The sequence below is a fragment of the Carassius auratus genome, unplaced genomic scaffold, assembly GCF_003368295.1.
Source record: "Carassius auratus strain Wakin unplaced genomic scaffold, ASM336829v1 scaf_tig00026110, whole genome shotgun sequence".
NCBI lineage: Eukaryota > Metazoa > Chordata > Actinopteri > Cypriniformes > Cyprinidae > Carassius > Carassius auratus.
The window spans coordinates 43615-71186 of record NW_020525488.1 but is presented as its reverse complement, the minus strand read 5'-3'; the positions used below and the strand labels follow the sequence as shown (position 1 = coordinate 71186).

The 27572-nt window shown below is 37.2% G+C and overlaps 4 protein-coding genes across 4 annotated transcripts in view; 3 read left to right on the top strand and 1 right to left on the bottom strand.

Annotated features, from left to right (window-relative positions):
* Positions 1-573: 573 nt before the first annotated feature.
* On the bottom strand, positions 574-18633 carry LOC113078612 (cleavage stimulation factor subunit 3-like). The gene is made up of 21 exons (XM_026250932.1): positions 18430-18633; positions 17608-17709; positions 17353-17448; positions 10677-10709; positions 9987-10084; positions 9543-9609; positions 9434-9468; positions 9224-9350; positions 9017-9094; positions 8757-8919; positions 8305-8414; positions 8055-8171; positions 7324-7398; positions 6972-7115; positions 6764-6866; positions 6358-6427; positions 4639-4834; positions 4258-4408; positions 1904-1998; positions 1709-1769; positions 574-1091 (listed from the first exon to the last, which is right to left on the bottom strand). Exons 1-21 carry the CDS (start codon positions 18454-18456, stop codon positions 889-891), a joined length of 2151 nt encoding a protein of 716 aa, XP_026106717.1. The 5' UTR covers positions 18457-18633; the 3' UTR covers positions 574-888.
* A 702-nt stretch (positions 18634-19335) lies between these two features.
* On the top strand, positions 19336-22310 carry LOC113078614 (uncharacterized). Its single transcript, XM_026250936.1, has 5 exons — positions 19336-19501; positions 19832-19868; positions 20675-21970; positions 22054-22175; positions 22247-22310. The coding sequence occupies exons 1-5, from the start codon at positions 19356-19358 to the stop codon at positions 22308-22310; spliced, it is 1665 nt and encodes a 554-aa protein (XP_026106721.1). The 5' UTR covers positions 19336-19355.
* Positions 22311-23631: 1321 nt separating this feature from the next.
* LOC113078615 (60S ribosomal protein L35a-like) lies at positions 23632-25914 on the top strand. Its single transcript, XM_026250937.1, has 5 exons — positions 23632-23743; positions 24174-24212; positions 24630-24782; positions 25136-25280; positions 25864-25914. The coding sequence occupies exons 2-5, from the start codon at positions 24202-24204 to the stop codon at positions 25885-25887; spliced, it is 333 nt and encodes a 110-aa protein (XP_026106722.1). The 5' UTR covers positions 23632-23743; positions 24174-24201; the 3' UTR covers positions 25888-25914.
* A 1244-nt stretch (positions 25915-27158) lies between these two features.
* The window catches only part of LOC113078616 (multidrug resistance-associated protein 5-like), a 38991-nt gene continuing 38577 nt past the window's right edge, over positions 27159-27572 (top strand). The window contains exon 1 of the mRNA XM_026250938.1: positions 27159-27273. The gene's annotated coding sequence lies outside the window, so the exon portion shown is untranslated. The remainder of the gene's footprint in view (positions 27274-27572) is intronic.

The following is a 27572-nucleotide window of genomic DNA, read 5'->3' as shown; positions in this document are numbered from 1 at the left end:
TATATATATATATATATATATAACATTTTACTGAATTGCTGAAAATGTGTAATTGTTGTGGAACAAAGTGTCATAATTCACAATAATTATGTGAATTATGACACTTTGTTCCACAACAATTACACATTTTCAGCACATTTACAGTAAAAAAAATTAGATTTTAATTGTTCATTGACATGCTTGTCCTGAAATAATATATATATATATATATATATATACATATACATATACATATATATATAATTGATATAACAAATTTAATTGTAAATATATACCATCTATTTCTTTTCAGTCAGACTGAAAAGAGGTCAAGAGTTCAATCAAGTGAAATTTTAATCAGATTGGAAGGAGCGGTGTGAACCTGAAATAATCCGGCCGCTAGGAAAAAATGAAGCAAGATAATTTTTTGTGTGAAAATCACTTTGTCCTTACTTCCTGTAGTGAAGAGATCCACTGCACTATAGTGCATCCTAGTGGTGAGCACAGATACCCTGACATGTTTCAGAGATCACACATTTATTCATCTGACTCTAAAACTACCAGACAGTGAAGTAACACACGCGACACGAGCACTTTTATCATTTTGTTTTATTGGAAGGAAGTTGTGTGTGATCCTCAGTTCACTACAAAATGAATTCAACTCTTCCATCACCAGCAACTACACATGACAAGTTCAGGACTATGAGGCAAAACAAGAATAAAAACTTTATACAGTATAAACCACCCAGTTTTTAAAAATAAAACTGTTAAAAAGAAACTCAAAGCACTGAACCAGATGGAGATGAGCGATGACTTCTGAAGGCTGTGGGGGTGCAGGCTTCACAGTAAACAGGGAGGAAGCTGGATGGGGCTTTAATCGTCTCTGTGTTGTGTGTGTGTTTGGGCGGCTCATCGGATCCTCTTCTGCTGTCGCGCTCGGTAGATGTCGTGGATGGGAGGTGCGATCGATCCTTTGTCTTCCTCCTCGTCTGAGTCGGCGTTAGGCCTCTTCAAGGACTTGTTAGCCACAGCGTGGTTCTCCACAGGTCCGTTTCCTTCGCTGCTCATCTCCAGCTGCTTCCCCGTGATCAACTCTACAGCAGCATCAACCGCTGGAGAGAGAAGCAGAGCGTGAGCATCACCTTCACATTATGTTACTGACATGCCCAACACATTTATTAAAGAGTGAAGCGGGTAATTATTCCATTGTTCTTTTTAAATAATAATAGCTTTAATATTTTTTTACTAATAATGAGAATTTATCAAAAGTAATAAGAACCATATTATATTACCTTTATTAGTTGTTAAATAAGCCACTTTCTATTCTCATTACTATAATTCCAAAATCTATTTTTAGTATATAATAATATTATATAACCACTGTTCAAAATATCTTATTGGTAAGATTTTTCAATGTTTTCAAAAAGCCTTCGGCTCATCAAGACTGCAAAAAATGTTATTACAATTTAAAATAACTAGTTTCTATTCTCATATTTTAAAAAGCTATTTAGTTCAGTGATGCAAAGCATTATTACTCCAGTCTTCAGTATCACATGATCATTCAGAAATCATTCTAATATGATTTGCTGCTCAAAAAACATTCAATTTAATGCGTCACTGCTGGTTAAAAATAGTCATTTCCTTCAACAACGACAAATCTTACTGAAGAATATCATTTTAATTTGAAACAGTTATAACTCTAAATGTGATGATATTCTGTGATACTTACTGTCTGGTAATACACATCTTCTGAGAGACTCCATCAGCTCATCGACCTGCACAAAGGGACCCTGAAAACACACACACACACACACACACATGATCACACTGCCTTGAAGTCTATGTTTAAATATCTTAAGGATATCTTATCTGACATGCAACGGTTTAGTCAACAGCATGTAAAAGAAGAAGGTGTTGAACTGACTGTAAAGCAGCCGGGAGGAGGCAGCAGCTTCATGAGGATGACAGCAGTCGTAGGGACAGGAAACACTCCTCCAGGAACAGGATGCAGACCGGGAGCTGTCAGGAGGACACGTCACCAAACTTAGCAATGCACGCAACACAATCACCTCAGAGTAAGAACTGCACAACTGGGAATTATTTAATGACATGTAATTTTCCTCTCACAATTATGACTTTTTATGATTGAGACAAACTCAGAACTGAGATACAGTATTGTTCAAAATAATAGCAGTACAATGTGACTAACCAGAATAATCAAGGTTTTTAGTATATTTTTTATTGCTACGTGGCAAACAAGTTACCAGTAGGTTCAGTAGATTGTCAGAAAACAAACAAGACCCAGCATTCATGATATGCACGCTCTTAAGGCTGTGCAATTGGGCAATTAGTTGAAAGGGGTGTGTTCAAAAAAATAGCAGTGTCTACCTTTGACTGTACAAACTCAAAACTATTTTGTACAAACATTTTTTTTTTCTGGGATTTAGCAATCCTGTGAATCACTAAACTAATATTTAGTTGTATGACCACAGTTTTTTAAAACTGCTTGACATCTGTGTGGCATGGAGTCAACCAACTTGTGGCACCTCTCAGCTGTTATTCCACTCCATGATTCTTTAACAACATTCCACAATTCATTCACATTTCTTGGTTTTGCTTCAGAAACAGCATTTTTGATATCACCCCACAAGTTCTCAATTGGATTAAGGTCTGGAGATTGGGCTGGCCACTCCATAACATTAATTTTGTTGGTTTGGAACCAAGACTTTGCCCGTTTACTAGTGTGTTTTGGGTCATTGTCTTGTTGAAACAACCATTTCAAGGGCATGTCCTCTTCAGCATAGGGCAACATGACCTCTTCAAGTATTTTAACATATGCAAACTGATCCATGATCCCTGGTATGCGATAAATAGGCCCAACACCATAGTAGGAGAAACATGCCCATATCATGATGCTTGCACCTCCATGCTTCACTGTCTTCACTGTGTACTGTGGCTTGAATTCAGAGTTTGGGGGTCGTCTCACACTGCCTGTGGCCCTTGGACCCAAAAAGAACAATTTTACTCTCATCAGTCCACAAAATGTTCCTCCATTTCTCTTTAGGCCAGTTGATGTGTTCTTTGGCAAATTGTAACCTCTTCTGCACATGCCTTTTTTTTAACAGAGGGACTTTGCGGGGGATTCTTGAAAATAGATTAGCTTCACACAGACGTCTTCTAACTGTCACAGTACTTACAGGTAACTCCAGACTGTCTTTGATCATCCTGGAGGTGATCATTGGCTGAGCCTTTGCCATTCTGGTTATTCTTCTATCCATTTTGATGGTTGTCTTCCGTTTTCTTCCACGTCTCTCTGGTTTTGCTCTCCATTTTAAGGCATTGGAGATCATTTTAGCTGAACAGCCTATCATTTTTTGCACCTCTTTATAGGTTTTCCCCTCTCTAATCAACTTTTTAATCAAAGTACGCTGTTCTTCTGAACAATGTCTTGAACGACCCATTTTCCTCAGCTTTCAAATGCATGTTCAACAAGTGTTGGCTTCATCCTTAAATAGGGGCCACCTGATTCACACCTGTTTCTTCACAAAATTGATGACCTCAGTGATTGAATGCCACACTGCTATTTTTTTGAACACACCCCTTTCAACTAAATCAACTAATTGCCCAATTGCACAGCCTTAAGAGCGTGCATATCATGAATGCTGGGTCTCATTTGTTTTCTGAGAATCTACTGAACCTACTGGTAACTTGTTTGCCACGTAGCAATAAAAAAATATACGAAAAACCTTGATTATTCTGGTTAGTCACATTGTACTGCTATTATTTTGAACAATACTGTACATAAAATCACAAATCTGAGAAGAAAAGGCCAAACTCTGAGATAAACAGTTGCCATTAATAACCTTTAAAAAAGAGAATTCAAAAAAAAAAAAAAAAAAAGAAAGAAGAATTGTGGGCTGTAAACTCAAAATTCTAAGAAAAAAAGAAAGTATATGTAAACTGTACTTGGAATTCCAAAGGTAGAAAAAAAAGTCAAAATCAAAAAAAAAAAAATATTTGGGATGAAAACTCAGAATTTTAAGAAATCCATTTAGAATTGAATATCAAGAAAACTTCTGATTGTGGGCTGTAAACTCAGAATTCTTTGAAATGTGAGAACTGTGGATGCAAATTTGGAATTCCAAGGGAAAAAAGAATTCTAAGAAAAAAAAAAAAAATTCTGAAAGGCAGAATAGTCCGATTGGGCAGAATCCAGCTTCCTCGTGATCTAGATGTCTCGGAGTTGAATGTTAATGTATGTGAGGTGCTGATACTCACGGGCCAGATGACGAGGCTGGAAGGGGATCATCTGGCTGGTGTCAGGTTTGGGATACTCAGGTTTGCGGTCGGCCTCGTCTTTCAGCGCAGGGGTGGAAGGAGTGACCACCGCCTCCGGCATCAGTGATGCGTATTTGGCACGAGACACGTCCTGCCAATCAACATGTCCAGATGATCAGAGGATTGTCATACTTTTTATGTTGATGTACATTGTACATTGTACATTGATGTACGTCATACAGTACAAACATTCATATCGTTATGGTCAGTCACTTTCTTGAATGCTGTTTTCTCTCCACTGGCATTCTTGTTTTGTGTTTATTGTGTCATTGAGCGAGAAGTGCGCAGAATGATCGTGAATGATTCAATTTCCTGTCGTACCTTGTAGCCGAGGGCTTTGAGCTCGCAGGGGGAGCAGGGATATAAATCCATGAACTTGTATCTGTCCACCAGCAGAGCAGTCTCCTTCCCTTCATACTCGTCTTTAAAGGCCATGAAACGTCTTCGCTCAACCTTCAGGATACTGGCCAAGTCTCCAATGTTACTTTCAAAGGCCAAGAAGCGCGCCCAGATTTCCCTGTCACATCAAATTCACACGTTAACATCACGAATATTCTCCTTTTCACATTACATTTAACCCTGGGTTAAAGTCACAATGAAATGGAATCAGTCAGAGACGTTTTGTTCTATATTGTGGCGTTTTTTTGTGTGTGTGTTTTTATTTTAAAGCAGGGATTGTTCTACACATTAGTTGTTGATTGGATGTTGAGATGTGGGCTGGAAGATCAAGTTAGAAGGTTTAGATTAAAAGGCAAAAAACAATATGTGATAATTAGAATATCATCAAAAAAGTTGATTTCACTAATTCCATTCAAAAAGTTAAACTTGTATATTATATTCATATTCAAATGTTTATTTCTTTTAATTTGATGATTGTAACTGACAACTATGGAAAATTCCAAATTCAGTATCTCCGAAAATTTGAATATTGTGAAAAGGTTCAATATTGAAGACACCTGGTGCCACACTCTAATCAGCTAATTAACTCAAAACACCTGCAAAGGCCTTTAAATGGTCTCTCAGACTATTTCTGTAGGCTACGCAATCATGGGGAAGACTGCTGACGACCATTGACGCCCTGCACAAGGAGGGCAAGACACAAAAGGTCATTGCAAAAGAGGCTGGCTGTTCACAGAGCTCTGAGTCCAAGCACATTAATAGAGAGGTGATGGGACGGAACATATGTGATAGAAAAAAAGTGTACAAGCAATAGGGATAACCGCACCCTGGAGAGGATTGTGAAACAAAAATGTGGGGCAGATTCACAAAGAGTGGACTGCAGCTGGAGTCAGTGCTTCAAGAACCACTTCACACAGACATATGCTAGACATGGGTTTCCACTCTTGAACAACAGACAGCGTCAGAAGCGTCTCGCTTCAAAAAGCATTGGACTGCTGCTGAGTGGTCCAAAGTTATGTTCTCTGATGAAAGTTAATTTAGCATTTCCTAAAACATACAATGTTTTTTTTTTTTGGTTATTGCTAAAAATATACCCCAGCGACTTAAGACTGGTTTTGTGGTCCAGGGTCAAATATGTAAAAATGTTTAATTTTTTCCTTTCAATTATGAAAAATTTGCACACTCTGCAAGGGGTATGTAAATTTACTATCACAACTGTATTAGTTTGCAAATCTTGTCAGTTGTAAAATGTACATAAACATTTATGTTAAAGCACTGGGCATGGTATCGCAAAATTCTCACTGTATTTTTTAATCCAATTGAGAAAAGTCAGATTCAGACATTTCCTTGCTTCATTTTTTCCTAGCAATCAGATTATTTCAGGTTCACACCACTCCCTCCAATCTGATTGAAATTTCATTCGCCGTCGACATCTCTTCAATCGGACTGAGCCATCAATTCATTCACTAACTTGTGTGAAACATTAAATGTTAATCAGTGTTAGTCGATATTATAAATTGTCAAAACCCTAGAAGATTGTTAGCAATACTCAAGAGCAAATTAAAATAAATAGATGGTATATATATATATACACATATATATATATATATATATAATGTAAAAGAATAATATCCCGCTAACCCAGATTTCTCAGAGGAAAGACTGCCGGACGTCAGGACTCTCTCAAACAGGACTCTGGTGTTGTTGTCCTCTGTGAAGGAGGGAAGGGCAAACAGCTTAATAATTCATTGTCATTTTTGAAAACGCATTCATAGCCAGGTGTTTTACTTCTCTTCTTTTTTGGTAATAGCCTAGCTACAAGATAAACACGACCGATGTTTACTGCATGGCAAACACTGTCTCCTAGCTATCTGCTAGGGCATATCAATAATATGAATCTCTCAAAGCTTGGGCTGAAATAGTTTTTCTCCAGTGTTTCACCCAATGTTTTACAGGCTGGATGAAATGTGACAGGCCAGTACAGGTGTAATAAATGTCCTAAAATTAAATGGACCAGACTTGTGGATGGAGGGAATGGGGTTCTTACCGTTTAAGTGAGAAAGGTAATCAATGTACGCCAAAATGTATTCAGGAATGTCACCGTATTTCTTCAGTCCAAGCTCAAATATCTTAAAGGCCACAGATTTGTCCTGTCGGCAGAGGAAGAGACATTCAGATACAGTTTACAGACATAAAGAGTCTTCTCAAATATTTGAATGGTGGAGTAAATACAAGAGACGTGGTGGTGAAGTTACCTTGCTGCAGTAGTACTCCATGAGAGCAGCGGTGACATACACATGATGCCGTGTGCGAGGGTCCTCTCTGGCCTTCTTAAAGATGGTGCGTCCAGACTTGATGCCTTCGGCTCTTCTGGCAAATTTCATGTACTGGATATAGACCTGAACAATTCAAGAGCACCGAAGGTCAGTCTCTCTTTACTCACCATGAAAACAAGGAAATCCACAGATATTTCTGCTCCGCTATTCAAAATCATTTCTGGAATCACTCAGAAATCAGACACTCTAGAAGATTTTACTCCAGAGCAGAAATTGTATTATTATTATTTGTCCATCGCAGGCATCTGTCTCCAAAGAGAGCTGAACTCACCAATGTAGGGTCAATATCTTCTATGGCCAGGAGGCGGTTGTAAATACTATGAACTTTCTCATGCTTCATGCGACTCTGCGAAACACAGGTACAAAATATAAATGAACAAAGGTCAGAGAACAGGAGACAGGAATTTTTTGCTCTTAGAAAATAGTTTAATAAATAGTTTAACCTCCCTCCTCAATAATAAAATCTAAGTAAGGGGGGAAAAAAAAACATAAAAAAATAATCATGACACATCTCAACCAAGGTTATTAAAATAAAAAAAATAATAAAACTACACAAAAATTAGTTTTCGTTATTTCAGATATTTTACAAATATTTTATTTCAGCTATTAGTCAAACTAAAAATAATAAAATAAAATCACTAAAAACGGCAAATATATAAAAACGATGTTTTTCAGCGATACTTATGTAACACTGGTCACAAGCATAGGTTAACATCCACATATTCAGTATTAAGAAACTGAAGTTAACCATTCTTACAAATGTAATAAAAATAACAATAAAAAACAGGTAATTTCCATTTAGAAGTCTTAAAGACAAAGTATAACCTATTTAATAGTAAAGGTACGTGGAAAACTGTGATTAAACTAAATTCGGATTCTTTTTGGTGCAAGAGACCTTGACTAACATAAGCAGACTTCATGAAAGACCTTAAAATGCAGCAAAAGTGTAGAACAGGCCCTTTTATAGATAAGACCAGCTCAGGTTATCCTGAGACCTCCTACCTCTTCATAATCTGCAAAAGAGAAATACAGCAGCATGTTCTTCTTGAGCAGAGTTCCTATGGCACGCTCGTAGATGTTAGCGGCCTCATCGCTGAACAGCTTGGCGTTGTTCATGTCCTGAATGAGGAGATCATGATTAGCATGCAGCACAACACCTAAGTGCAGCCAAAGAGAATCTATTCTGTAACCGTGTTTAATGTCCATCACCAGCGGTAAACCGGTGTTTATATAAAGTGATTTGCAAACCAACCCCTTTTTCTGCCAGCAGTTTGCTGGACTGTTCCAGGTACTGGGCAGCTTCGTACCAGATGTCCGGGTGATGGCCGAGCACCAGAAGGCACTGCTCATAGGCGAACATCACTGCAGGTGACAAATAACAAATACTTTAAAATCTCCTCCATCCATCAGCCTGAGACTTAACTCTACCAGAGAGGATCTTGCAATGCACTTCGGTCCATTTATGTTTATAAAGCTCTGTATTTAAAGATAAGCATGTTATACTTGCATAGGCTAATACATAAATGTAAACCATATTAACGTTCAGCTCTAATCTGTTCAATTCTATTAAACGGCATGAGGATATTATAAACATTAGCATCATGTTTTTCTGTAAAGCTGCTCTAATATGATAACGGTTGTTAATTAAACCAGACGTTTTACACAGGACTAAACTCATTATTTATGAATCTTCCTGCAAGTCACCTCTCTTGGTGATGAGGGTCTGATCTTCTGTACGCAGTGGGTTGCTCTTCTCCCATTGGATGTATTTCTTCCACATCTCCACCTGCTGGGCCTCCTGCGGGGAGTTCTGGGGCGGCACTGAGGGGGCGTTCCTGTCCAAACCCTTCATCACCGTCTCATACTCCTGAAGGGGTTACAATCACACCATCAGCACAGAGAAATACTACTACTACTAAAAACTGCTATTGCTGTGTCCCATCATACACCCGTGCAGAACTCACCTTGGCGACTCTCCTGGCGTTCATGTAGTCTCTGCTCCGGTCTTCAATCATCTTTTTGGCCAAGTGCACGTTTATGCCCTTTATAATGGAACAACAGGCTATTTATGGACAGCACGTGCAGATTACAACCAAGTAAATTCATGAAAAAATCAGAATTGACGCTGAGTGTCCTGAACCAGAATAACACATCCATTCCTAATTTCTCACCTCTTCATACTTGCTGTAGTCCCTCCAGAGCTGCTCGATGTTGATCATGGGGTTGACGCAGCCTCTCTGATACACGCATCTGACGGCTGTGATGCGCTGGTTCTCAGCGTATGACCCCACGGCCTCTCTAGAGACCAACACAGAGAAATGCCTCGTCTACCTCTTTAATGACCGTGAGATCAGTTTTGAAAATATAAATGGTGTACTCACACTCCTTTGAGGAAATTGATGTAATCCACCCAAATCTAAGAGAAGGAGGAGAGTTTAGAGTCGATGTCCACAAACACGTCAGGATAAAACTAAGAGTCGAAACGCTCACCTGATAGGACATGATCTCCATCCCAATCTTATCCAAGGCAAAATCATAAGCCTGTGCCATCTTTTCCCTGCAAAAGGACAGCACATTTTAAGCATTTCAAGCCTCTTTTTAAATATGTGCGACAAGAAAACAATGCACAAGAAAGTGACCAAGTGATAAAACCATCAACCAATAAGAAGGGCTAAATCAAAAAATAAATGCGTTTAACCAGTCATGATAGTTTGCATAGTCAATTTAAAGAATGGACCTATTTTCTACATCATCTCTTTTATTCTTTTCTTTAGCATTAAAATAATTTCTCTCTAGATTTTGAATCCCAGATTGAATTGTGTTCTCAGAGCCTTTTGACCTCTCTGTATATTAATGTATTCTCAATCACCTTCTTCTCTAGATAGTCACTTGATCACTAGTTTAAAGCCATATAAACACAACTGTGTCACATACTTGTAGCTGGGCAGTTTCCCTTTGGTTTCCCGTACATACGAGAGGTAGCACTTCCACAGGTCAATGTGCAGGACCTTCATTAAGCACCTCTGAAATAACTGAGCGAGAGAGACACAACACATAAAATTACACTACTGCCTCATGCACACACAGTTTAAATTACAGCAATCCTCCAACAAATCGTACAGACTTAGGATAGAGAGAAATACAAACACATGCCAGAGTCAACTAATTCTAGATTATGCTCCAAAATGACATCAAAAATACTGAAGTTATAATTATGATGCTCACACTGATCATTAGATGGCACTTCAATATAATCCTGGATGATTAATATTCATATATCATGGCATTTGCATGGAAAACAAACCACAGTAGCACCATGGTCTTTTTGTGTTACTGTTTTCATTAATGAAAGGGTCATGTGAGGTACGCAACTCAAAATTGATCACAGTATGATCAAAAAAGACAAGAATCATATCTGTAATCTGCTTTCCTCGTTTTATAATGTCTGATTGCTGGATTTAGAAGAGCAAACAGGGTATTTCTAGTCAAGCAGGGTGTTATTTTACTTCATTTTCATCTTGATGTTTACTTTGCTTTACTTTAAGCTCAGCTTTCATGGTCTCAGACCTGTGAATCAGAGTAATATCACAGGATCGATACATTCGACATGTGGCAAACGCTTACCTTTTCAACCTTGTCATAGTTTTTAGCCTTGATCTGTGGACACATTTGAAAACCAAGATTATTGAAAAGTGATGGTCTGTAGAAAGACTGAATTGCTCCAGACACAAACACTTTGACGTCAACAATGTGACATTCACACAACTCTGCGTTATATTGTCAGTTAACTCCATTTATTAAAAACATGTGATGCTGCATAGACGCATGATTCACTAGAGCTTGGAGAATCTCATATTAGGTGTGTGTAGACAGGCCACAGAGCAACCAATGGGAACTGGGCTTTGTGTGTTAGTAAAAATATACATTTTTGGAGTGCATAGTCCCGACAAAGCATCGACCCTATGAGCTGCATCTGAAGCTTTTACAAGCTACTGTTTTTTGCTCTGCAAGTAAGGTGAGTTGGTATCGTGTCATATGAAATATCACACTCAAATGATGACCATAACTTACAATACAGGCTTACTCAAGTTTATTTCTCTTATTCAAAATCCTCCAAGACTATTTTTTTTAAAATCATCACAGAGGTTAAAAAACGGTGTTGCCAACTAATCTTCACAGAAAGTTGCTAAAGGAAGATTAATTTGTTGCTAAAAGACGATGTGATGTCATTTCTCGATGACATCATTGCGTGATCACAACACAACACAGTCACATTAAATCTCAGCATTTTTTTTTGGTTTTATATGTTAAATTTCTTTGCAAAATATGAATAATATATTCAAATATAAATATTTAAAATACATTGCATTATTCAACAGACATTTTTGAATGATTACAATTAACAAAAATGTACAGGATCATAAAAAACTAGAAATTCAACACTTTTTCAACAATTATGCTTTAAGCGGTGTTTTAAGTGGTTAACACTCTGAGAAAAATCTGTAAAAACAGCACAGTCTACTGTTAATATGAAAGAAATTTCCATTTTTTTTTACCTACATTTTAAATTACACAGTAACTGATGAACAATAACAGGTACAAGTCACTAACAAAGGGCAAAATAAATGAACAATCATTAAATGATTATTATTATTCAATTCAACGATTGCAAATAGCAGCTAACTCAATTAATGAAATGTGTGTACTGTGTAGGCATCTTTCGTTTCCTCTTCTTTTCTGATTTTTTTTGTCTGAGTCCCTCATCAAAAGTTGCCAAATAAATAAAAAGAAATTGCTTAATTTGTTGCTAGGTTCTTTTGGAAGAAAAAGTTGCTAGGGTAGTCTGAAAAGTTGGTAAATTTAGCAACAAAATTGCTAAGTTGGCAACACTGGTTACAAATCAACATTTAATCATTTTTGTAGTAACATTTAAACCTCAAATAAATTATTTGCTTTAAATAAGAGCCGATAACAAACAGCAAAAAACGTTACATACTGTGTATAAAAAAAACACACCAAAAACCTCTTGTATCATTCCTCACCACTACTTCATACACAGAAATAAAACTTCAAGGCTCCACAATAAGGATTTATCTCTGCTGGCATGACACCAATATAATAAATAGCTTTTTATGAGTCAGAAAAAATATAATTTTTCATTCAACTGAAAGTTGCCACGAACAACTAGCCTATAAAGTCAGCTCTAAAAAGAAGCTGTTGGGATGTGATATAACAAAATAAAAAGGTAACTGCAACTGAACTCACACAATTGAACATAATGGAATTTGTAACTTTTTAAAAAAAAAATCAGAAATAAAAATAAACTTGCATGTTTGAGAAGAAAAGTCAGTATTGCAATACAAACTCACTATTGCAAGAAAAGACTTGTGAAATAAAAAGTTGAAATTATATTTTTGCAAGCTTTCTAGTAGCAGAAAAACAATTGCGAGATGTAAATTTAGAATGCAGAGGAAAGACCGATTTCTCAGTTCATATCTCGCAATAATTAATTAATATCTTGCAATTCTGACTTTTCCTTTGACTTGCTAGAAAAAAAAGTTGGAAATGCTAGAATAAAACTCTGAATTGTGAAAAAGTCAATTTTTTTTAATCCTGTGCAGAAATGGGCTTGCATGGCTATGAATTCATAAACATGCTTTACAGTGCAAACCATGTTATTTTTAGTCTTCAGTCTATTCAAAGAAATCTTTCTAAGTCTTTTGCTGGTCATTCAGACAATTTCCCCAAAAAAATCTTCACTTAAAATAATGATTTGCAACAAATGTTTAATATCAATCAAAGAAATCTAGATGTTTACATTTCCAAGGCATAAACATATCATGGCATGCATGATTTAGTAGTGAACTGATAGGGCAGGTGATTCTGGGTAACCGGCCTAAAACTCAAAGTCAGAGTCATGAACTTATTATGCAAGTTTCAGTATTCTGATAAAATCTAAATGCATTCCTAAAGACAAACAGCAAAGTGTGAAACTTCTCCCATGAACTCAAATAACAGGTTAAATGATTAGAACTGATTTTAAACATTTAGTCAAATCATTTGGAGAACTGTGGTATAAGACCAGATGAGCGAGAGCTTGCAAGAGTCAAGCAGATATATAAAGACTACCTGAAACCAGATGTTTGAAACTTAAGTCAGAGCAGATAACATGCATTGGCAATTTTCTCCAAATAATATCACTAAATGTTTCAGTGGTACGGAAACTGTAGGATTGTGTAACTATTGTGTTGAGTCATTTTTTTTTTAATTGATTACCAAAAAAGTATTGCCCATTGTCAAACAGACCAACTGAAGCATTTTCACGGCTAACAATATAAATGCAAAAGGCAGATTTCTTTTAGTTTATGTTAATTCTTATTTGTCAGTGCAGGTGTACTATACTACATTCTAGTGTAGCAACATTAGAAGAAACAAAAACTTTTGATCAAATGGTAAACATTAGATAATATGCCAGTTGTTAACCCTTAGTTGACCCAAAAATGACAACCTTTATCATTTACTCACCCTCATGCTGTAACCTTACTTTCTACTATAGAACATAAAAGTCAAAACATTAAACTGTTTTCCCTCCATACAATTGCACGTCAAACAAAAAGATCTTTTAAAATGTCTATTTTGTTCCGCAGAGGAATGTCATACATGTTCAGAATGACGTGAGATTTTTTCATTTCTGGGTTAACTAACCCAAAGGCCATTTCAGATAACCTCCATGGTCCTTCATAGCGTTCAATCGCATTAGTATCGCTGAGATCAGCTGTAAGAGGCAGCTAGCAGTGTGTCTTTGCTCCAGGGCAAAAGGTGAGAGCCTGACATACTTAACCAACCACTCAACAGCTCCAAATGAAATCAAAACTCAGCATGACTCAATGTGAAAAATACTGGTACTGAGGCAGAATGGCTCTGGGGCACGATCACTGCGGGACTGCCGTCTCCACGCCTCGGATAGATGCACGCATGCACACACACTCACTGACACACATTACAATGCACATTACAACCACAAGCCAAACTTGTTACAGTGCGTTTTATTACAGTAGGGATAAAAAGAACAGTTTGGTCATAACCAAGCAGTTTTGACTAAGGGTGAAGAAGCTTGAAGAATAATCAAACGGCAATTATTTTCATGATTGGAAATACTCAATCATACCTAAGGTTTTCTTATCCAGATCCGTGCATAAACACCCAACTGATTTGTTCTCGATTGTTCGAATATCCACCTTATTTTTGACTTAAAGAGTTAGTCCACCCAAAAATGAAAACTAGGCTGCGTTTTACTCACCTCAGAGGCATTGTATATGTCTTTCTTCTTTCAGACGAATCCAGTCGGTGTTATATTAAAATTGTCTTTGATCTTTAAAGCTCCATCACTGCGGTCAGCGGGTGTTGCATTGCTTCAGTCCAAAAGAAGTTAAATAAAAAGCGCCCTTCCATAAAAAATAGTGCCTCACATAGCTCTGGGGGCTGAACAAAGGCCTCCTGTAGTGACTTGAGGCGTTTTGTATGAAAAATAACCATAATTATAACGTATTAATAACTTGAATCTAGCTTGCGCCAACAGTTGTACACAAAGGCAGCTCCGGGAGGATGACGTATGGAGGTCAGCTTATATCAAAATCCTGACATTCTTCTTTACAAATCCTAATTAGTGACCTTTGTTTTGTTCTCTCTGCTGTTTCTCCATTTGAATCACTTCGGAGCGGTGCGTATGCACAGCGCTGACCTCCATACGTCATCCTCCCGGAGCTGCCTTTGTTTACAACTTTTGGCGCAAGCTAGAATAGAGTGATTAATATGCTTTGAATATGGATGTTTTTCTTACAAAAACACATTGAGTCGCTACAGGAGGCCTTTGTTCACAACCCGGAGCCATGTGATGGATGAGTGCTTTTTATTTAACTTCTTTTGGACTGAAGCAATGCAACACCCGCTGACTGCGGTGATAGAGCTTGAAAGATTGACGACCATATTTATATAACTCCGACTGGAATCATCTGAAGGAGGAAAGTCTGAAAGAAGAAAGTACACATAGGATGCCTCGGGGTGAGTAAAACACAGCCTAGTTTTCATTCTTGGGTGAACTAACCCTTTAAGAGAAGCCTGGATGTGCAAGGCTTACGGTGTCCTTGCTTTCCCATTATTTTAGCTGAACAAATACAGTCGGTTATGGGTTTTTTTCACTATGACAATCATAAACACTGATCTGTAGCACTTTTACTGTTTATAGCACTTTGTTATTCTAATTGTTTAGTGTGTAGTAAATCTGAAAGCTTGCACATTTAAAGAAAAACAGCTTCACATTGCAAAAAAAGTGAGTACTACCTCCACTGTGTATAAGGAATCACATTAAATATAATTTTCAGACCCTTATAAAGTTCAACCAAGGTGATAACACCAAAAATTGGTTTATGCTTACATTGCTTAGCGGGTTGGGGAGGGGTGATTTGGGGGAAATCACAATTGGGGATCTGAAACTATGAAAACTTATGACCCTAGACCACAAAACCCATCTCAAGTCGCTGGTGTAAATTTTTAGCAATAGCCAAAAATACATTGCATAGGTCAAAAGTATTTTTTTTTTAATTCCAAAAAATCATTAGGATATTAAGTAAAGATTATGTTCCATTAAGATATTCTGTACATTTCCTACTGTAAATATCTCAAGACTTCGTAATATGAATTGGTAAGAAATCATTTGCACAAACACAAGTTTTTTTTCTCCAATATTTTTTTTTTTTTTGCACCTTTAGACTCCATATATTCAAATAGTTGCATCTCTGCCAAATATTTTCCAATTCTTATAAACCATACATAAATGGAAAGCTTATTGAAAATTGACACGTAGGACTGGTTTTGTGGTCCACACACACAGAGAGATATATATATATATAGCTATCTTTCATTTGGAGAAACTATCCACGGTGAGGTCCCTCTTTGGAGAGAAAATAAAAAGGTGTATATTCGATTGGAAATACAATCCTAACTGCCCCTTCACTAAGATCAATCCCAATTGCATTTTATCTTTTGGATGCAGTAATGATTTAAAACTGTTGAGACTGCAAATCAAAACTGATGCAAGCACTTCAACACAAAAGAGAAATATATACATTTTAAAGTGATATAATTGAACGGAGTGGTTTGAAACTTTTCTACAATGCATTCACAATATTTCTGCAAACGGTTTCAAAAACATCAAGTTAGTAACATTAATTTATCTAAAAGCAAATGTAGGTTATTTCATTGATATTATACATATTTCTTTGGGAATGAAGCCTGATTGTTTTGGATTGGAAAATGAGAAACGATGAACAGTGTTTCACAACTAATTCACCAAAAACTAATTTTTGGGGGGTAATTTCCTTCATAACTTTATATTAGGAAAGAGCAAAAGCTTATTTAAGAGAATGGTGGATGGCAACATTGGCAAAGGTGGGATAAGTCAATGTTTTAAGCTGGGGCAAAAGGTCAATGTAATGATCAACTAGGCAGAAAGAAGAAATCATTAGATCCACCAAAAATTTGTAAGAGAATTAAAAAAAAAAAAAAAGTGACATTCAGCTTTTCTTAGTGATATTACTATATTTATACCCAGAGAAAAAATATGATTTGTCAATTTAATGGGCCAAAAAAAATAATAATTTGATACAAACGTAAGTGACTGCACTAGTTAATGTAAGTTAAATGTGTGCACCTAAACGTAACATGTAAGATACTTACCATTACGAAAATTAATCGGTTCCTAAACTGCACACCTACATATTACATTTATAATGCTTTTTTCTCCATATTCCCTTAAAGAAATACCTTGAAATGTAAAAGCATGTGGCCAGGTGTTGCATTTTGTTGTGGCAAGTGTGAACTTGAAAAATAGCATATAATAAGCCTCAGGATTTAGACAATCTAGTTAATGTGAGATCTAGTGTGAATACTAGACTACGACTCGCGTGTATAAAATGGAATGAAGGACTACAGAAAACCAGACACTAATATGGACAAAATCTTGAATAATTAACCACAACAACCTCAAAGAAATGACACAGGAGGCAAGAAATTGACACAAGTAATAAAGGCTAAAGCACTCCAATACCATTAAAATTGTTTTAATGCTGTTGCAGATGAAACATGCAACAATATCACCTCATAAAACTGAAAAGTATATGGAAAAGAATGACTGGAGAAAAAACTATGAGTTTCCCTTAACTCCCTGAGATTATCTTGCATTGTTGGTGTTGTGTGAATATCACATTGTCGATCAAAAAAAATAATTAAAATAAAGTATAACCTCGGCTTCAATGTATAGCTTCCAGAATCTGCCCGAGCTGGGAAACTGGGCGACAAGTCGCTCATAAGTCTTCCTTGCTTTGTCTATGGGTTGATTCTAAAAGAAGTAAAATTCATTTACATACAGAATCATAATGATACATCCCAAAGACCGTTTACATGAAACAGCATCACATATGCTGTCAGAGACCCTCCCGTTCCCTCCCAAAGCACGTTACCCCGGGGTAGAAAGGAATGCAACCCTGTGTCACTAAACCTGTGCTTCACGAATCAGTATGCTCCAAGCGTCCAGGTCATATGGATTTTCTTCCAACTTCTTCTCTGCTTTCTTCACCTTCTCTGGGATGTACTCCGCCGCCTGTCGAAGGGAAACAGAAACATCAAATATGAATGACATGTGCAACACGTGACACAGGAGAAATCCGTGCACATATTCATATTTTGGACATATAGGTTTAACCATGAGCCGAACTGCTTTGGTAATGTTTCTCAATCTATGACCGTGAGGTAATGCAAACCTCTCACATTACGATCAAGTCTTTGGCTCTCTAGTAATTATATAAAACTGATGGTATAAACCAAGTTGGTCTAATAAAAACAAAAACATTTTAAGGACTTAAAACCATCAAAAACACGTTTAACAACGGAGCTATTAGCTGAAATACAACTGTTGCATGTCGAAAGCTGCGGTTATAAAGAACATTTTCACCCAAAAAGCCAGCTTATCTTTAAAATACTTAAAAAAAAAAAAAAAAAAAAAAAAGTCTCATTTCTCACTCAGCATGTATCTTGATATCAGTAAATAAGTAACTCTGGGTGAAAGTCACAAACAAAGACATCGTGGCGTTTCGGTCGCCATTCACCAGAGACATTACAGCATTAAGTCAACATTTATCTCTTCTACTGTGTCCACAAACACACTTATTACAGTCCTGCTGTGTAAACACTCGACGCAATCTGTGATAAACGAGATGTAAACACGTAAACATCGACACAACAGTCCTCTTCAGGCTCGACAGTTATAGGCCGCGAACACGAGCACTTGATCTCAGACACTCCACAGATGTCTTTACTTTACCTGGTCCGGGGGAGTTTCGGTGGACATGGTTGAATACGGGTGGAATACGTGTGCAATCCGAGTAAAGAAACGTCGACTGCTCAACTATCACAAACAAACTAAGCGCAGAGCGTGATTACTGCAGCATTGTTTATTTGTGCAGGCTCTTTGTGCGGCCGCTCGCCTCGCACCGCGCATTAAAATGGCAGCAGCGAGCGGAGCCGTTGAGCCACGCCCACCGGAAACGATCCACTTCAAAATAAAAGCCTCCTGAAATTTAATCAACTGGTCTTAATAATAATTATTATTATAATACATTCGAAATATGGTTAAGCATTGAAGTACCAAGACTTCTCAAAAACAAATGTATTCCTTGAAGCCACTTCTGTAGGCCTATGTGTCAAGTTTTAATCAATAGCTTGTTTGGAAGGGAAGCTGTTTAGTCTACATTTACTCTAATACACTCATGTAAACAGACAATTCTCTATAATACACATGATTAACCTTATTTACTTTTCATTGACACAATGAAAAGTATATGTTTGTTTATGTATTTTCAAAATCACTATTTTGTTATAAAATTAAAAAATATATTCCTGTAAACGGTTAAATATATTCATCTAATATGTCACTCTTCAGTCAGATATAAAGTATTCCAGTACAACCAATGTCCACTTTCACTTTATGTTTACAAATCGATTTAATATCACATTGTCAGACTATTTAATTATTATAATTTTTTATCAAAATATACAATATATGTGTATGTGCATTCTTCAAGCAGCAGTCAGCATTCCATGAACATTCCATTAGAACGTCACACTAATGACATCACACACTAATGATGTCACAGCCAGGGCACTATTATTAAAGTCCACCAGCCACATTAATGTAGAAATTGTACTTTTACTGTAATTAGTGCTGGATTATAGTGGCTTGTGATAACAATGGCTTGTGATAATAGAGTTCAGTCAGACAATTACCGAGAACTGGCTTTTGCGGCTCATCTAGCTGCACAACTTGCTGTACCACACCTGAAGGATGTCACTTTTCAGTCAGTCATCTGCAACTTTATGTGGAATTTGACAGAGCAGTATGTCTGTTTTTTATACTAGTGAAATTATATTATATTATATTATGTTTTATACTGCTCTCTTTTAATATAATGATATTATCCATTTATCCATTTTGCAATCTACCTATAGGGTCTATTCTATTTTATTACATTATATTCTATCCTATTCTATTCTATTGTAAACTGCTTCTCCTATGTAGGGTAAATTATATTATATTATATTATATTATATTATATTATATTATATTATATTATATTATATTATATTATATTATATTATATTATATTATATTATATTATATTATATTATATTATATTATATTATATTATCAATGGTCTATTTTTCAGAAATCTGGAAGTGACACAGGCAGCATTAAGCTTCCCGGTAAGTTTACTTTTCCAGATTAATTAATACGTGTACTGAATGTATGCAGATAAAGCTGGATATATTTATAGTAGTTGCAAATTGAAGTTACTGTAGTAATTCATGCTGTGATAGGGAAATCTGTAAGGTTTAAAATGTTTCATATAATCTTATAAGTTAGAACAGGAATTAAGTACATCATGCATTTGAAAGTGATAAAAGTGATAGTGATGTGACATACAACCAGGTATGGTGACCCATACTCAGAAGTCATGCTCTGTGTTTAACCCATCCAAAGTGCACACACAAAGCAGTGAACACACACACACACACACACACACACACACACACCCAGAGCAGTGGGCAGCCATTTATGCAGCGGCACCGGGGAGCAGTTGGGGGTTCAGTGCCTTGCTCAAGGGCACCTAAGTCATGGTATTGAAGGTGGAAAGAGAGCGCTGGACATTCACTCCCCCCACCTATATCCTGCCAGCCCGAGACTGGAACTCACAACCCTTGGATTGCAAGTTCAACACTTTAACCGTTAGGCTACGACTTCCCCTGAAAAAAAGTTGTGGGTATGTGTGTGTAACACCAGCTAGTCCATGGATGATTGCTTTTAGCGTTTACTCACACGTGACTTGCATAAACATATTTTGGTATAAACATTTACTTTGAAATGTAGCCCTTTGAAAGAGAACTGATTCAGGCTAATAAAAAAAGCAAATGATCTGGGATCTGAATATATACCCTAACCATAGCCTAACATTAACTTAAAGCGTAATGCGTAACAAGACCTAAAACTCATTTAGCTTTTTTCCTCACAGTTCTCCAGACAGCAAATCTATCAAATGCTGACTTCCATTGTAACATCAGCTGCCACAACTACAACTGATTTAATATCAAAACTGTCTACGATAGTAGGAATGACTCCGTCTGAAATTGTGAACTCAAACAGGCCTTCAACGTCCTCATCCACTGAGGATAATCACCTGGACACATCAGAAAGACCAGTGATCCTGAAGATGGAACAACTTCCATATGTGTATCCACTTGAATCTCTTTTTGGGATCACGGTGGATGGTCTCCTCAGCAGCGCTGACTGTGATTTCAGCGACTCTCTGGGTGAAGACAACTCGCGTTCCTCTGAGCTCGCTGGTATTGTGGTGGAGGAAGTTCTTTACCGGGTTAATGTGGTGATGCACAACAGCGTTCTGAAGATCAACGCAGCTTCGTCACCATGCTTCGTTTACTTCCGCCCTGATGATTCCTGTACTGATATTGGGGAGTTACTCATCAGTGGTGTCATCCGGAAGCTGAGTGCTTTACATTGTCACATCTCCCGCGCAGTGGCCACGACAGCCATCGGCACGGTTCTTGCAGCAATAGAAGGAAAACTCCCATGCCCTCTTAACCCGAGCCATTGGGTGGAGGTCACAAGCAATGTAATTGACTACATTGTGGAGGATGTCATTAGTGCCTGGTCGAACAATCCCTCTGCAGCATCCAGAACATGGGAAGCCGGGCATGTCCCAGTTCTGAGGCCAACTTTTGAGTCAACTGAGGGAGGAATGTCACTCATCCTGCTGGAATCAAATCATCCCTCAGGCAGTGGCAGGCCAAAGACCACCTTATTTGATTCACTGATGACCGCTCTATATATGTCGAAGTGCAGCGGTCACTTCAGCTCACAGGACAACAGTTACGCAGCTTCAGAGCGCCTGCACCAAAGATTTGCAGATTTAATGAACTGCATCTTACGATGCAAGACGAGTGTCTCGAAGGAGGTCAGAATGGCAGCTATAGACTTTCTACATTATTTTGTGGAGGAACAAGTGCAGCGGCTTTTTGTGTGCTCCACTTTCCCCCGTCCTGCGGTGCTCCCTGAAAAAACTCCAGTAATGCCCTTCATCATCAAAGAAGAGGATTTCGGTCTGACAGTGGTGGATCATCTGACAGAGCTGGTGGTCAGTCAAGTTTTCGACTTGCTGGCAAAGAGGTTTCCATCAAGTGAATCTGTCAAGACTGAACAGAAGAGTCATGATGTGTCAATACAGGAGAATCTACCAGAACTGACCTTCAGAGACAAGTTAAAGATGATGAAATCAAATGTCCTTAAAAAGGTAATTTCTCCTCGATATGAGTGTGCTACCTAATATCTGTGCTTATTTATTGAAATAAAGTCTGTTTCGTCATTTGTTTGCAGTTAAGGAATCCTTTCAGATCCAAGGACAGCAAGAACAAAGATGATGATGAGGAAACATCAGAGGAGAGCACAGATGGAAATACAACAGCTCCAGAACCCGAAAAGCAGAAGTCATTTTCAGGGTTCACAGTTTCCTTTTCCATGAAAATAAAGTATCTTACATGATTTAAGTACGCAAGTGCTTTTTGCCCAGAAAGAAAACATTGCTGCTTGAGGTTGCAACAGCAACAGGAGCCCTAGTCACTGAGATTCATTAGAGATCATTACTGCTCAAATGTCCTTAGAAATTTGCAAATGATGTAAAAGCAAGCCGTTGGGTTCATATACATAACATCTGCAGAAGTGTGTGTTGTTGCGTGTGTGTGTGTGTGTGTGTGTGTGTGTGTTGAACACAGACACCTTGGTGTACTCTCTTTCTCTGTTTATTGTAATTCATGCATTCTCTATATTTATATATAAAGGTTTATGTGCATATGTATTTTTGCACTTTGTTAACATTTAGCAATTTGTTTTAAATGTAAAAATATACGTACAAATAAAGAAATAAAGAAATAATAGAAATAATTTATGAAACCGTGATCTATATGTACATTGATCTAAATATACATTTGTTAAAATTAAAGTGAAATAAAAGAACACATATTATTATTATTATTATTATTATTATGCTGTTGGTGTTGTTGATGATGATGACGATTTAGGGGCAACTGGAAAGTGGTACAGGTGCAACTTTAAAAAATAATTGTAACTTATTTCAAAAAGTGAAACTTTTTCTAGATTCTTTGCATGTAAATTAAAACGTTGAAGTTTGATGATTAGAGCTTACAGTTCATGAAAAGTCAAAAATCCAGAATATCAAAATATTTGAATATTCATAAGATTAATAATAATTATAAAAAAAGGATTTGCAAAACAGAAAAGAACAAGTTCTTTCAGGTATGTATATATATATGTGTATGTGTGTGTGTGTGTGTGTGTGTGTATTTTTACTTATTCACGACATCCAAATTTAAAATCAGAAAAACGCTTTCATTTTAGTCAGGCACATTATCAGACACCGCTGCTAACACTTTCCCAGCGTACAAGTTCCTCTAAGCAAGTCTGAAATTAAGGTTTTAATCTGGAAAAATGTTATTGCAGAATGGCAAATAAAGTGGGACAACAACGAAAAGGGTAGATTTCTCTACAATTTAATTAACAAAGTAAGTAAAAAAATAAGACATATTGGTAAAACAAGGAAAGAAGAGGTTGTATATAATAGAATATTGCTGGGACATTCCAATCTCAATAGTACACTCAGAATATTAGGGAAGCATCCAAATGGACTATGTGAAGAATGCAAAGTAGAAGAAACAGTAACTCATGCAATTCTTGAATGTAAGAAATATGAGGAAGAAAGAAGTAGTATGATAGTTGAAATCAAGAAGAATGGAATTCAGGTGGTACATTTTAAATCTTTAATAAAATGGGCAAGTAAAATAAATAGTAAAGCTTTCTTTGAATTTCTTAAAAGGACAGGATTAATGAGTAGAATGTTACGCTCTGTTCCACACTCCGGAGCAGAAGGTGGCGGTAATGCACCTAATGATGCTGGTTGCCAGCTGCCGTTAAAAACCAAGAAGAAGAAGAAGAAGACTTTCCCAGCGTTCCTTGCGAGCGGCCTTTTCCTCCATTTTTGAGACTGAATCAGGTGAGCGTCGTAGAGCTCGACTTTTAAAATGTGACATTTTTAGCCTAATGTGAAGTAAACTAAAGCACAATATCTTCCAGTATGAATAAAAACAGACCTGAAGTCCACAATCCGCAGAGTTCTGCCTCGTGAAGCGTAAGATGCTTCAGATTCTGAACGGATTGCGGGATGAAAGTTAGCTCAGGCTAAACTCATCCGCAGCTCATTCTCAGCGCTGTCTAAACATGATCAATTTAGTTGAGTTCTACTCTGATAAACTTGTTTTGAAGACATATTTACAACTATGAGCTACGGATAACTTTGTATAAGACTATAGAGTGGAGTATAAACACGCAGTAATGTTGTGGAGCTGTTGCTAATGTCTAGAAACAACACGAGACTATTCATTCATCCTCAGACTTAAGGTTGTTATATTTTTTTGTCATTCTAGGTTTATTTGACCTGGTCAAAGCATCATCATGCCAGGAAGGTAAGACATGAAAGCTGTCACAAATATACATTTATTATTTTAAAGCCATTAATTCTGTGCAGAAACAGCAATTGTGCAAATATTTTCTCATCTAATTGATAGTTTATATGTTTTAGCAGTCAAAGGAATTTTAGTGTGATTGTTTTAGTTTGTGCCTTTAGTTAAAGTAACCATTAACTGAATCTTTAGACGAAAGAAAAATGTTCAATCCTTGTTTGCTTTAATCCTAGTTGATACATCAGCATTTGTGGTTCAAAGAAAGATATAGTAAGAATATCAAGCGGGGGAAAATACAGCTTAAAAAGAAAACAAATTAGGTGTTTGACTTATGTGTTAGACATTACAGGGTTAAATGTTGCTTGGCTCGTGCATAAAGCTGAGGCCAAATGAATGGTTTTATCCCTGTGTGTGTTGTAGGCTGTGGAGCAAGGCCATCTTCGCGGGCTACAAGCGTGGCCTGAGGAACCAGCGAGAGCACACCGCTCTGCTCAAGCTCGAGGGAGTCTACAACCGTGACGAGGTCGACTTCTACCTGGGCAAACGCTGTGCCTACGTCTACAAGGCAAAAAAGCAAGTGATGCTCAGTGAAGTCTTTGTGTGTGTGTGAGGAAAGACTTGAGCTTGTGCTGCTGTCAGAAATATGTCTGTCATGTTTGTGATGTTATGACACCACATTGAGCTTCTTTGCTAAACTTCTTGATGCATTTTTTTAAATAGTTTAACCTACATAAACTACTCATTGAATGTCATGTTTCATATTGGATTTTGGATGTAACATGGGTTGTCAATAGCTTTGGTGTTGACAGTTTGGATGTAATTGTGAAACGTATTTTGACATTTGGATGGAGAAGCGTTTCATCGTTTCTGTCGACGCTCTATAGTGGTCAATGTTATTTATTGTGAGTTTTGTGTGTTGTCTGAAGGAACACTGCAACACCCGGCGGTAAACCCAACAAGACGCGTGTCATCTGGGGCAAAGTCACTCGGGCTCATGGAAGCAGTGGAATGGTTCGTGCCAAGTTCAAGAGCAACCTTCCAGCGAAGGCCATCGGACACAGGATTCGTGTGGTAAGGGTCTTAGTTTCTTTCAGATATCAGTGTCTGTGTCTGCCACTGTGTTTTGTCCATTTTCATTTGTCCAGCACATGCATGCTTAATTTGGCAGTGACAAAGACCCTTGAGGTCTTAATGGGGTTTTGTAGTTCTCTGTAACATACCTGATGAGAGATTTTGGTAGATCCTGTCTTATTTGATCTATGCTAGGGGTGTCCAAACTCTGTCTCGGAGGGCCACTGTCCTGCAGAGTTCAGCTCGCCTCAGCACACCTGCCTGGAAGTGTCTTGTGTGCCTACTAAAACCTTGATTAGCTTGATCAGGTGTTAAATTAATAGCTTGCAGGACAGTGTCCCTCTATGTGATAACCCTGATGTAGGATGTTGGGGCACAAATACATTCCCTTGTACTTTACAATCTGCTTCAAGTTTAAAAAAAAAAAGAGTATAAGGGTGTAGTTATTGGTGCATGATGATGTAAATGTATTTAAGTACTTCAGTGAGTAGGCTGAGCCATGTTGACTGTCAGTGTGTTTGTGGCAAGTTATATGAAATGCAAGTATTCAACAATTAACTAATTGTTTGCTTTTGTTTTTCAGATGCTGTACCCATCTCACGTGTAACCTGCTTTTGTGTACAGACAATAAAAAAAAAAAAACTGGTCCAAAAAGTTGCCTGTCTGATCTTCTTTCAGTACATGAAGCATAGTTGAAATCTTTCTAGCTTTTGCTATTTTACGCCCAGCTTTAAGTAGAGCAGCATCTGAGAGTTGTAGTCTTTGTATCAGGCCAGGATTAGCAGAGGAACTGATGCTCGAGTTAAACCAGCTGTAGAAGAACTGAAAAGAGCAAAATTAAGGGAAATTACAGGTTTCATCATTAACACTTCCTTTACTCAACCCTGGAGCACTTACGAGAACTGTTTGTCTGGCTTTAGTGTACATCTGGAGGAAAGACATTTCACTTAATGGTATTTATATAGCAATGGCTGAGCTATGAGAAACCCCATTCAGTGACATGTACTTCATTTGACTAGAGTGAGTGAGTTTTATACATTGAGTGTTCAGTGCTTGAGATTAATCTAGTGACACTGTCAAGGCTAATTACACACACACACACATATATATAATGATCTCCTGTGATTTTGGGCAGACAAATGTGTCATGATTCTAATGTTAACACTTATATCTAGAAAATAAAATTGCTTTTTTAAAGTGAAGCTGGTAAGTGACGTTAATAAAAAAAATCTTTTTACACTTAAGTTATTGTAATTCCAGCTACTTACCTGTTGTGTATGTATTTATATTTAATAGACTAGTGGCTGGTATTCGATTAATTGATTTGTCTAAAGTATACGTGTGTGTGTGTGTGTGTGTGTGTATATATACATATATATATATATATATATATATATATATATATGCTTTATGCAATGACTTGAATCAACAATGATTTGAATTAATTTATAGTTGAACGTTTTATCATGACTTGCAGCTAATGTATAAATATGGATAATAAACTTATTTAATATAAACCGATATTTTAAATAATTTGTGGCTGCATGTAGAGAGGAAATCCATGGACAGGTTTTCGTGTTGCATTTTGGATGTAATTACCGATGAAACAGTGAAACGTGAGGAACAATGTCCACATATTTTGCAGAATCATCATCGCACTGTACTTTGTGGAACTGTAAAATTCCACTCCAGAGTCTTGCGCTTATTACCAGACTGCAATACTAGCGCTGGACTGCAGAGGCTGCGCGTCGCCTTCAGTCGCGCAGTAAGCCCCGCCCACAAACAGAGCTCTGACTCATTCACGGAGAAGGGAATTGTGGGTAGCGTAGTTCCACCAAATCGGCACTTTTAACGATTGTGAACGTGTAGCGAACGCTAGTTACACTACATTTCCCATAACGGCGTCCATCAGAGTCCTTCAAATATCTTGTTTATAACGAAGTTGTTTTGCTCCATCCGCTGTAGAAGACCCGCAGACCAACCAGACAAACAGGTAATGTGTCTGCAGCAGTGGACGCTTTTATCTTTTATTCGATGTGTAAAATAAGATTTATTGCTGTGTAATTTGCATGCTACATATTTGTAATTCTGACACCATCATTTAATTTTTTTTTAACGGTTTCTGATTTTAGCATCATTTGACATGTCATGGTAAATTATTACACTGACTTTTAAGAACATTGAACAAATAACCAAAACGCATATTTCACGTGAATATGCGCTAACGTTAAGGTTACTGCGACGGACGTCGTGTTTCTTGGTGTGTTATATCCTGATGTAAGTGACATCTAT

Excerpts from the sequence above, each read along its gene's own strand:
- LOC113078612 (XM_026250932.1), bottom strand. The coding sequence starts at position 18,456 with ATGTCCACCGAAACTCCCCCGGACCAG. Across the intron at positions 9,351-9,433 it reads ATCAATTTCCTCAAAGGAGT|AGAGGCCGTGGGGTCATACG; the intron begins GTGAGTACACCA and ends GTTGGTCTCTAG. Across the intron at positions 8,920-9,016 it reads ACGCCAGGAGAGTCGCCAAG|GAGTATGAGACGGTGATGAA; the intron begins GTGAGTTCTGCA and ends TAACCCCTTCAG.
- LOC113078614 (XM_026250936.1), top strand. The coding sequence starts at position 19,356 with ATGGCTTGTGATAATAGAGTTCAGTCAGACAATTACCGAGAACTGGCT. Across the intron at positions 19,502-19,831 it reads ATGTGGAATTTGACAGAGCA|AAATCTGGAAGTGACACAGG; the intron begins GTATGTCTGTTT and ends TCTATTTTTCAG. Across the intron at positions 19,869-20,674 it reads AGGCAGCATTAAGCTTCCCG|TTCTCCAGACAGCAAATCTA; the intron begins GTAAGTTTACTT and ends TTTTCCTCACAG.
- LOC113078615 (XM_026250937.1), top strand. Across the intron at positions 24,783-25,135 it reads TACGTCTACAAGGCAAAAAA|GAACACTGCAACACCCGGCG; the intron begins GCAAGTGATGCT and ends TGTTGTCTGAAG. Across the intron at positions 25,281-25,863 it reads TCGGACACAGGATTCGTGTG|ATGCTGTACCCATCTCACGT; the intron begins GTAAGGGTCTTA and ends TTTGTTTTTCAG.